The sequence below is a fragment of the Cydia strobilella genome, chromosome 4 (assembly GCF_947568885.1).
Source record: "Cydia strobilella chromosome 4, ilCydStro3.1, whole genome shotgun sequence".
Classification (NCBI taxonomy): domain Eukaryota; kingdom Metazoa; phylum Arthropoda; class Insecta; order Lepidoptera; family Tortricidae; genus Cydia; species Cydia strobilella.
The window spans coordinates 17,749,229-17,761,644 of NC_086044.1; the positions used below are offsets into that span (position 1 = coordinate 17,749,229).

The 12,416-nt window shown below is 35.1% G+C and overlaps 1 protein-coding gene across 1 annotated transcript in view; it reads left to right on the forward strand.

The window, feature by feature from the left end:
* Positions 1 to 5,289: 5,289 nt before the first annotated feature.
* Positions 5,290 to 12,416, forward strand: part of LOC134740749 (alpha-tocopherol transfer protein-like) — a 39,441-nt gene continuing 32,314 nt past the window's right edge. Inside the window, exon 1 of the mRNA XM_063673346.1 lies at positions 5,290 to 5,507. Within this exon, the coding sequence (XP_063529416.1) occupies positions 5,417 to 5,507 (91 nt within the window). The 5' untranslated portion in view covers positions 5,290 to 5,416. The remainder of the gene's footprint in view (positions 5,508 to 12,416) is intronic.

Here is a 12,416-nt window from a genome sequence, read left to right on the forward strand (position 1 = left end):
AAGCGATATCTACGCGTTCTCAATAAACAATGTTCAACGCTGCGCCCAGCATACACATTAATAACATCAAAACAAAGACAGCGATGAACTATACAATTCTAGCACGTCAGAATAAGTCCTGATGATGTGCACAACTGTTCCCTGCACTTGCACATTTCTGGAGCAAACTGAAGCGACGTTGTGTAAGGAGAACACTGAGTTATGAATGATTTTTTGCTAAAATTACATTATTTCCTAACTAGCTTTTGCCCGCGACTTCGTCTGCGTGGAATCAGTAACAGCAGCTAGAGTAGGTAAGTTTAGCGCCGGGATAAAGTCTAATAGCAATCATTAAATTTGAGCATAAGCTTAATTGCTTGACATCAACTATCAGGCAATTCATTAAATCTCTCAATTTTACCCCCCTTTTCACTCTCTTTAGGGATGATTTACGACATAAAAACTATCCTATGTCCTTTCCTGGGACTTAAACTATCTCTATGCCAAATTTCAATTAAATCGGTTCAGTGGTTTAAGCGTGAAGAGTTAACACACAGACAGACAGACGGACTTTCGCATTTATAATATTACTAGTTTTTGCCCGCGACTTCGTCTGCGTGGAATTAGTAATTTGGGTAGCTTATTTTTTATCCAATCATACAAGCTTCTACCCCCCCCCCCCCTTTTCATCCCCTAAAGCATGACTTCTGGGATATAAACTACCCAATGTCCTTCCCTAGGTCCTATCTCTAGGTATACCAAATTTCAACATTTCACAGACAGACACACTTTCGCATTTATAATATTAGTATGGATAGTATGGATAGCAATCATAAATGTTGGTACGTTGTCAGGTAATGAATACTATGTAGTATTAGCGAGGGTAAATTCAGGGTTACCTACTTTGTATGTTTATTGTTTAGTTTTGAACAGTGAAGTTGATTCGCAATGACACAATACATGATATGTTATTGAACTTTGTCGAGATCTGCCTGGCACCCTTGATGTATGAATCCTTTACTAATTGTCTGTCTATGTTTAACCTTTCGTCGTGAAGAATATTTAAGCGTTAGATGTCACTGTTAAATATGACAATTAGACAAGGATCTCTAGAAATGTGTCGAATGAATAAATATTGAATGGTACTGAATGGCAGTAGGAGTTGTGCCTAACTTTTAAAAAATAATTAAAGAGGGATATTTGAGTTCAATTTGAGTGATGTTTGATGCTTAAATAATGCTTATTTCCTCTCATGTTTGGAGAAAAGCATTATATTATATGCCTCGGCAGGAATAGCAATTCGTGGATTCGTCTTCTTTGTCGGACTGCTTCGCATCGTCCGAAAAAATGGATAATCATCCAGGAATTGCCATTTCCCGGCCTCTGCAATAATGTGCTATTGTTTTACAAGGAAGTAAAGTTGGTGTTTAACCGCTATAACACCCGAGCAAGCGAAAGATACTTGTGCGATGCAAGGGCTTGAAGGGTTTTCACCGTTCAAATTTTTTACCGTTGGTGTGATTAGCATCGAAAACTAAATGAACGTTATTGAATATTTATCATTCAAATTCCTCATTAAAAGTTAATTCTACCAGCCAACATAAACAACCCCAAATTTGCATCAAATTACTTTCCCACTCTTGTGAATAAAATACAACTTTCTCATCAGTTTGTGAACAACACATAGAGCTTTTACGAGCTGGTGTGATGAAAATTATATTGTTTTTATTTTTTTACTTTTTACTAAGGCTAACCCCTCCGAAAGACGCGACTGAAAAACACTGCGACCATGGATAGACCTACGCAAAATAGGCACCAGTCGTCGAGTTGCGGAAAATCGCCCGAACTACAGTACAATACAATAGACCTACCAATATATTCACATCAGTGGTCTCTATCGGTAGAACGTTACATTATCAGCATACCTAATACAAGACAGAGTAACTAAACAGTTCTCCTACTCGACGCTAGATGTCAGCAGTTAACTAGCTCTTCATTTTGTAGGAATAATACATGCAACGTAAAACCACAGTTATATTGACTGTGGTAAAACTGCGTGGAGGGCGTCACTAGCACAAACACAGGGTCTACCGCGAAACACAGTCAAGACTTTTTTCCAAAACCATGCCTTCTATTCGATTACTGAATATTTACAAAGATAGATATAACTCCGTAATAGATGGATACAGTCTAAGGAAAAAACGTGCCTCGAAAATCAAGAAAATTTGATTCTCGTTCAGAGGGCGCTACTAGCTTTGGCCTACTGTCGTATAGATGGCGTTGACGGTTTCGTTTGTTATTTAACAATTTTAACGCATATCAGTGAAAGAACATGGGTCAAAATCATAAAAATAATTAATGCAAATAAAAAAAATCATTTATCCATATTTTAATACATTTTATCGTATTTTTATAAATCTTCATTTTTAGTTTTAAAGTGTGTCGAAAGATGGCAGTGAATTTACTGTGGTTACAAAATTTATTATGACAGTACCGCTCTAGTATAAGTTACTCTATGTTATTATTAAGCGTATTTTTTACTTTGTGTAAATCCATATAAGTATAATATTGCATGAAATGTTGACTTACCATATAATGATCATATTACGTTATGTGTAATAAATAAACTAAACTAAACACAAAATAAAAAGTTCGGTTTCTGCCTCTCTATCACTCTTGCATATTCGATTGATTTAAATATTTTTTTAAACTGTTCATTATTAAAAACGAATTGAATATTAAGATAAGAAGAACATTTTAGGTAACATATTTTATCGGTAAATCAACTTTATGTAATGTTGTTTTATACAAAACGAAGCTATGAATAAGGAGCACAAGATACCCATTGTTTGTGGTATTTTTGCTTATATAAATAATAATATAGAAATATTATGTATGAGTATATTAGACGTTAAGTCCTATTTTAGGGTTCCGTACCCAACGGGTAAAAACGGGACCCTATTACTAAGACTCCGCTGTCTGTCTGTCTGTCACCAGGCTGTATCTCATGAACCGTGATTTCTAGACAGTTGAAATTTTCACAGATGATGTATCTCTGTTGCCGCTATAACAACAAATACTAAAAATAGAATAAAATAAATATTTAAGTGGGGCTCCCATACAACAAACGTGATTTTTTTGCCGTTTTTTGCGTAATGGTACGGAACCCTTCATGCGCGAGCCCGACTCGCACTTGGCCGGTTTTAACAGACTCTTTCTGTACAATAATTATCCGTTTCGGCGCACACGGACACACTTTCGGTACACTTTGTAGTTCACCGGGAGCCAGATTCAGATTTAACAACTTGTTATGGTTTTGACACAACCTTTACGATCGTCTCTGGTGATTGGCGCGCAACTCACGCAAGGCTTTCACTTCCTTTTGCATGCATCTACCAGCGTAAGCGATCTCCAAGGTCGTATCAAAATAAGATCAAAACCGTGTAACAAGTCTTCAAATCTGAATCGTGCTCCAGGGGCCCGTTTCTTAAAAGCTTGTAGCTTGTAATACAAACGGATGTCACTTTTTGACAGCTTTTGTTAGAAAGGGACTTCCACTTGTATTACAAGCTACAAGCTTTTGAGAAACGGGCCCCAGGTCAGACGCCGAATGCAAAGTATAACGTTGCCAGGCAACCGACATTGCTTTCATGCGGCGAACAATCCGTTTCTACCATAGACATAGTATATACAAGTAGTTATAGACGCGCCACCGAGCGACCGGGGGTAAGAGAAAGAATATTCATATGAAATTTGGGCAGCATAGGATTTTTTCTCTTTCACTCTTATAAATTTCGATATTTCGCATCGCATTTATACAAACGTCACTCCGGAAGCGAGATAGCGGTCGGGATGGCTGTAGTTCGATGATGCATCACGAACCTAAACGACAATGTCGTGTCGTCTTTGTTTTAAAGACAAAAGCTTAGACTCGCGGGTACAGATTGACGTATAATGTATAGGTATAATGGTACCTACATATAGTTTGTTTTCGTTTTATTTATTTTTTTATTTGTCACAGATCGCAGATCACACTCGGGTCATCCATTCATTACATTACACGTTTACACGTCACGTACACACAGAAAATTTGTCATATTGTAACAAGAGGTCAGAGACTCACACGTGACGTCACTAACATAAAAAAAAGGGTAAAAACGGGAGCCTATTATTACTTTTCTAGTTTTTTAATATTGTGTCTTCCTCCTACGAAGTTTTAAGTCCCTTGACTACTCAAATCATTCCGCTTTAGAAAATATGAAGTATGTATAAGTAATCGGATAATCCACTCATGTGCTAATAAAAAACCGGCCAAGTGCGAGTCGGACTCGCGCACGAAGGGTTCCGTATCATTACGGAAAAAACAGCAAAAAAATCACGTTTGTTGTATGGGAGCCCCATTTAAATATTTATATTATTCTGTTTTTAGTATTTGTTGTTATAGCGGCAACAGAAATACATCATCTGTGAAAATTTCAACTGTGTAGCTATCGCGGTTCATGAGATACAGCCTGGTGACTGACAGACAGACGGAGAGACGGACGGGCGGACGGACAGACGGACAGTGGAGTCTTAGTAATAGGGTCCCGTTTTTACCCTTTGGGTACGGAACCCTAAAAATACCTATACAAATTTTAAAAATTCAGGGTTACTACCCTGAATTTTTAATATGTAACTAGCAGTAGCTAGTAGTAGTAGTCAATAACAATGGCAACGCTGATATTGATAAACATAATACGAGTAAGAATATCCACTCAAACTCAATTTATCGGAATCGATTGAAAATTAATTGCTTAGGTAGTCGGAGGGCATCGACAAAACCAGCCGCAGCAGTGTGTTACGTTGTATGCCATTAAACCTTGATAACCGCACTGACACATTTGTCTGTCTGCCTATATCTAAAGCGAGGCGACTCCACTCAACGAGGACTTTTCACTGATAATTACATTTTAAACCAATTTTTTACTTTTACTTTTTTACTCAAATTATTATTCTTTACAGATTTAAGGCATTGGTTTGAAGTTTTATATAAAATTCAGTGTATTATCCCTATATCTGACATTACATTTAGACGTGTAATTTATTTATTTTAGTTTGACTTATTTTTCCGCCTTGCTCTACAATATAACATCACCTAATTTTGAAAATATCAAATATTAAAGACGGGTCTAAACATTGACTGATAATATTAAAAATCTTATAGAAAGACTATAATAAACATTGTAGAGATAATTTCGTATTTGATCGGACTACATCTATTTAACAACAATCAGTGACCGGAGAAATGTGCGGCGAAGCGCAGGCGCAGGCGGCACCAGTCTCGATCCAACAGCACGCCGCGCCGCTCGCCCTCATCCCCGCAGGGAAAGCATGATACTACTTTACAACTGAATCACGAGTGTCAACTTTACTGTCACACAAACTTTACACTTGTTACATGAAAGTTGAAGGGAAGAAAACAGTGAACAAGATGCCGGAAGGAATAGAGCCCGTGTCCAGAGTCATCTACCGCGAAGTCACGCCGGAGCGTAAGTTTGTTTTAGTTGACAAATTAGATCACTTGCTTCTTACATCGGTTTGTACTTTCACTCTTATTTGAGAGGAACCGGAAATAATTCGGCAAAAAAAATTACCTCTTAAAAATCTGGTAAATTCAAAGATACCATACAATTATTTTTAAAATAAGAATTGATTTTTATTTTGATATATTTAACGTTTGAAATAGGTACATACGATTTATTCTAATTTCCGGGCTTGCTCGCGGTTACTGCAATTAAACTATTTAGGGCTTCGAATTTTTTTGGTAAGGTTTTATTACATGACAGAAACAGTAAGTTTCTATCACCTTCATGTTAGATATTATTGTATTGTCACCCAAATTATCTAAGTACATAAATATTTAAAGATTTGAATCAAACATGTAAATAAACAAGTTGTATCTGTACGGTGTAAAACTAAGTAGCATTTCATTTTTTAACTGCTGCGTTTCTCTTTCTACAAGACCATCGCTAAGAAAGTGTTTATCAAAACGAGATTAAATTCTTAAAAAATATTTTTAGTACGAATTAATAATTAAGTTCGATGGACAAAACTGACATACAGCCGATTATGATATTTATCTGATAATAAGCCTGGATCTATAGATATCCCTCGCCAAGATACCTACCACGTGATCAGTACGGCTACCATATTAAGTGCGAGCGAGATGTATAGAAAGTCAGTTACGCAGACGTTAGCGAATATGGACACTGCTAAGGCAGTCGTGGTAAGGCTACTGAAAGTAACTTTAGTGTGTAACTAACACTTTCAATTTAAATTTTCACATCAAATTTTAGTCAGAGATTTAGCAGGATATAACTTTTTTGCTTTAAATTCTTTTTGTTTACTCTCCTTTGGGAGCAATTTATTTCATTCAAACAGCTACCCATGAGATGATTTTATAAAATGATTGGGAGGAAGTGGGCAATTGATCGCAATTTTTCGTAATTCGTTACAGTATCGATGTTCTCACCATTTCAGGGATGTATAAATCAAAGCTTTCTAAAACTATGTATAAGCAGGAATACAGTAATAACAAATGGGTGAATTGCAAACAATTTTTATATACTTAGTTAAGACATTTAATTGATTCCACTGTGTTAAAATAACCTAACATAAATTGTATAATATTTTAGGGTGCAATAAAGAGTCTTGTATTTAGGTACTTCATACACAGCACAGTTAATATTAAAACTTACGCCAAGACGTCACTTGAATACAAACTTACAAATTTTCGTAATACAACGGAGTCAATTAAATTAAAGTTAATTGCAGTTCTTTACTAGACCTTTTGCATAACATCGAAATTCCACAATTTAAATATAGTTTATCTTTTTTTTATATTTATAATCGGAAGGAAATTATTGGTAGAAAAAATATACATATAAGTCTCCCATTTTTATATTAAATATTTTCTCCAGCCTTCGATAAAGGATGACTCACGCTAGACCGGCCCGGCCCCGGCCCGGTCCAGCGTAAGTCAAATAAAAACATTATGAAATCATGTCTGAAGTTAGAGCAATGTTCATTTCGTGCGTTAACTTGTGGTAATTAATGTAAATACAGCAAACGCCTGTGACCCCTTCGCGAAGGGTCACAAGACACTAGGCATTAAACAACTTGAATATACATCACGCGCACGTAAGCGCCCCAAATTCGTTTATTATTTTGATAATGTATTTGCGACGTTTGTTACTCGTACCTACTTTTTAGGTATTCCTTTTAAAAATACGGGTGAGCTTAGGTTAGGTCTTTTAGTCGGGTATGTTTTTTTAAGCACAATTTTAAGTTTAAGGCGAAGGTTTCGCTACATCTATAGAAAAACGATTAAATATTGTGTCCTCTGCGGACTTTACCCAAAGAACGGCCTTGTGATAAAACAGGGGGCCGATTTTTTAATTTCGAGCGCTCGATTTCGTGTGGCTCCCATCAATATATCTCCACTTCTACTAATATAATTGAAAACGAGTGGCCAATACCACTAGATTTCCAATTTCTATTGCTCGTATTTCAAAAATATCAATTCGCCGATTTCTACAGATTTTCGACTGACGAAATCAAGCGCTCGAAACGTTGTCTACACACATAAATAGATAGGTAGTGTAGAGATCTTCTAGAACCGTTTGTCAAGTTCGTATGCCGTTAGTGCTTTTACGACATTGCAAATACAGTGATTCAACTGCATTGTTGACTCGTTGCAACTCACGCGATTGTTGTGTGATTTTCCGACATTTTCTAATATGAAACAATGACTTATACAATATAGGTACATTATTGTGAAACTATTTCGCAAATTATAGGTAATGAAATGTTTAATGTAAGACAACAAATTCTCGTATATATACGTATATGTAGATATATATATATATATATATATATATACGTATGTATGTATGTATGTATATATATATATATATATATATATATATATATATCCGGTCAAACAACTTTGTCAGTAGAAAAATGCGCGATATTAAATTTTCTATGGGACGATAATTCTTCGCGCCTAAATTTTTTAACGGACGGAGATCACTTGACTATATATAGGTAAATAATTGTTATCATCTTAAGAAAAACACAACATTTTTTAAGTCTTAAATTATCGATTGTACTAAGTAATTTGCTTTTACCTACTCCTATTACACGACATAAGTAATCAAACATCTTAAGTTTTATACCCATAGGTTCGATGTTTACCTATATATACGACCACAATAAATTTTAAGGATCCTTTTTTAATATTAAAATGACAGCTCAGTCAATGATGGTGGAAATACAAATTTTAAGTGTGCATTTAACTTAATTTGATATGTAAATATTTTGAAAGAACTTAATAGTAGTAGTTTTCTTTTTAAAATGTGCTTCACAAATAGCCTCCAATATAATAATTCAGTTGCCAAATAAATATGTAATTGGTATTTGCCTTAAAATAAATAAAAGCTGTAACGGCATTAAAATACTACTCATATTGAAATAATTTGAGTCTCTGCTTTAGTTGCCAAACTGTTAAATTTAGTACCTATTTATATTTTTTTAAGCTACCGAAATCCGATTAATTAATTGACCGGTTGAATACGTGCCGTTAACAGTCTACTATTACTGTTTAAGAGTACTATTAGCATAGAGTAACTTATACTAGAGAAAATTTTGTAACCCCAGTAAATTCACTGCCATCTGTCGACACACTTTAAAACTATAAATAAATATTTATAAAAATACGATAAAATGTATTTAAATATGGATAAATGATTTTTTTTATTTGCATTAATTATTTGTATGATTTTGACCCATGTTCTTTCACTGATATGCGTTAAAATTGTTAAATATCAAACGAAACCGTCAACGCCATCTATACGGCAGTAGGCCAAAGCTAGTAGCGCCCTCTGAACGAGAATCAAATTTTCTTGATTTTCGAGGCACGTTTTTTCCTTAGACTGTATCCATCTATAGATATATCTATCTTTGCTATTAGTTAATCTGTTAGGTATTGATCACCGTGCACCGCAAAAGCAAAACAATTAAATATAATTATACTATTTATTCTGCAAGTTCAAACAAAAACAATGAATATTTAAGGGCATTCAGTGCACAATGACAATTGACAATTATTACTTGATACTTAAGTATGATGAAAGGAAGTAGCGTGATCTATTGATCATTGTATAATTAAGTACCTACTGATTATTTTCGCAACTTGAACTCAACAATGTTAAAGGGGGATAATGTGATTAGATATTACCAACAGAAAGTCTCACAAAGTTTTTGCCGCGATAGGTGGAAATTAGGACTAATGTAATATGTAATTTTAAAGTTGAAACGTAAGCAGTATTACCAGCGCAGGTTATTTGTCTTCCATCTGGACTCTCAACCAGCTGGCCTACCGATCAAGAATAACGGTCTATTTCTAGACATGTTAGCTTTTTCCGATCTATTAATAATTTTATAGTATGTCATTAAATCAATCGGAGTAGAACCTACACTAAGTAAATGCAAGTAGCCTAGTATTCCTGAAAAATAAATCTGTCTATCTACTTCAATAATTGTCGTTTTCACTCCTATTAAAGAAAATATTCAGAAACTAGGTCTTAATAGTCTAAAACATATCAAACCATACCCGTAAGTAATAGAAGTAACATATATAATTTGGTCCGAACATCGTCGTTGTTTTAATGTTTACATTCAAAAATAGGTCAACCGATATAATAAAGATGCGCAACGGAGAGATACGCGGGATCAGCAGTCCGCCGGAGCACTTTATCTCCGTTTTGTTTTTATTATTAATTTTGTTTATTAGTCTGCTCATTCGTAATTTTCTTAACTTAAACTTAAACGTAGCTTATAAGAAATTACACCAAGTATCTTTTCATGTGTCAAGGAGAAATTTATTTAGAAAGTGGTAAACATAAGGCCACCTGCACATAGTTAACTACAAGTTAACTATAGTACAAGGTAAAGTACCCTTAAAAGGCTGACCTGTCATGTAAATACTAATTTTTAAGAAATGTTTACATCGGAAAGTTAATGAAGTAGCGGCGAGGTGAGCCGGCGTGCGCAGGGACGTACTGGCTATTTGCATTTTGATTTTGACTCATGCTGCACATTACCGCCTTTGATGAATGATTACGCATACCATACTACGCGTAACGTGTATGGGGTCCGTTTTTCTTTATATTCGTTCATGGGTGTTTACTGCCTTTACTATATACGTATCCAAGCTTGTGATAATTATTAAATATGTACCTCTATATATTATTGCATATTTCAGTTGTATTGGTATGTAGGGAGTACCCATTTAACGCAACCCCACTATAATATAGCATTATATCCGTGGGCGACAACAGCGTTCATTAGTCCGGGAGCTCTCGCCTGCACTCGGTGCAAGTGGCACGTCAGTCGCTCACGTCCGCGGCGACCGTGACTTTCGAAGCACCAACATACAGACATGCTATAATGTCATTATGAGGTCAACTCATAATAGTTAAGACGAAAGTGGAGAACCCGCGCGAAATCGCCATTTCATACAAACGTAGTCCTCATTTTCCTCTGGATCTTAACATAATTGAAAATATTTTGACACAATTAGTTGTTTATCAACCGCAGCTACTTTTGTTGTTTTTTTTCGAATTATTATTAGTGTTAGTAGCAATATCTGGGAGACCGAGCTTTGCTCGGAAAACATATAAAAACTCAAAAATGCGCGTTTTCCCAGAGATAAGACCTAGCTATATAGATTTTTTGCCCCCGAAAACCCCCATATAGCAAATTTCATCGAAATCGTTAGAGCCGTTTCCGAGATCCCCGAAATCTATATATATATGGAAATCTATCTATATATATATATATATATATGGAGTTTTTGATATTTTACCAGGATTGCTCGTTTAAAGGTATAAGATTTAAAAACTTGTATTAAATCTGTTTTTCGCACAAACAAAATAAAGGAGCATAGCTATGGTTAATTGGTTAATATACTTAAAAGGAGGAGGAATCACCGTCAGTTGCCTCGTTTATACCGATACCTTTTTGTTGTACATATCGCTACCCATTTTCACTTATTCTACAATCAGCCCCAAGCTCCCTGCCACCGTGGTCTATGTTTTCGAATCATTTTTGAACCAATTTTTTTTATCGCTATATTCGCTTCATCGTTCTTTCTCAGCTCAACTCAACATAAATTATTGAAGGAGAATGCATTTAAAAAATAATAGCGGTAGGTAAGTTTCCTCAAGTCGATCGGCGCCAAGTGCTAGTCAAGTCAATGGGGTCACGTCTTCACATCTCGGCGACCGTGACATATCTCCCGGGCCACTATCGGGCATCAGCCACTGATCTCTTTATACTTTTTAATCGAGCACGTTATTTCTGATTACGTCGAACGTGTCTGTATATACTCGTAATTGTGATAACTTGATAAGGAACTTGCAATAAATCTTTATATGATTATTAGATTGCGCATAACAAGTGATCCTACTTAGGTAGATACGTCACACAAGTATAACTTCGTAGGTAAAGCCTTACCAGTAATCATAGAGTAACTTATACTAGAGCGGTACTGTCATAGTAAATTTTGTAACCCCAGTAAATTCACTGCTATCTGTCGACACACTTTAAAACTAAAAATAAATATTTATAAAAATACGATAAAATGTATTTAAATATAGATAAATGATTTTTTTTATTTACATTACTTATTTTTATGATTTTGACCCATGTTCTTTCACTGATATGCGTTAAAATTGTTAAATAACAAACGAAACCGTCAACGCCATCTATACGACAGTTGGCCAAAGCTAGTAGCGCCCTCTAAACGAGAATCAAATTTTCTTGATTTTCTAGGCACGTTTTTTCCTTAGACTGTATCCATCTATTACGAAGTTATATCTATCTTTGCCAGTAATATATGATCATTGTCAAGAGGGCGCTGTTCATTCTCATGTATAGGGTGACAGTTCAGTATAGTATGAAAAAACTAGTTCCAGTGAAATTCCGCAATATGGCGCGTGATCTTATATTCCTGGTTAGGCTTTAGTTAAATTCCAGAAAGCGCTAATGACGTAGTGAAATGAGTCAACACAAAGCTGAATCGCTTGATGAATGATTCGCTACTGAAATTATTAATATTTATTACCTATTTGAATTAATTTGAAAATGTTGAACAACAAAATGATTAACTATTAGAATATTTACACTTCAATGAGGTTAAGTAATTAATTACAAACCGCCCAAATGAATTCCGTTGTAACTGATTACGTCGAAACAAAATATTTATAAGAATTATAAGTGTAGATTATTTGTATAAGTTTTTCACCATCTTGTTTAAAAATGTGTAATACCAGGCTTGAAAATAGGGATCCCCTTACCATCTTATCTTACGATAAGCTACACCGTACGACCAAAGA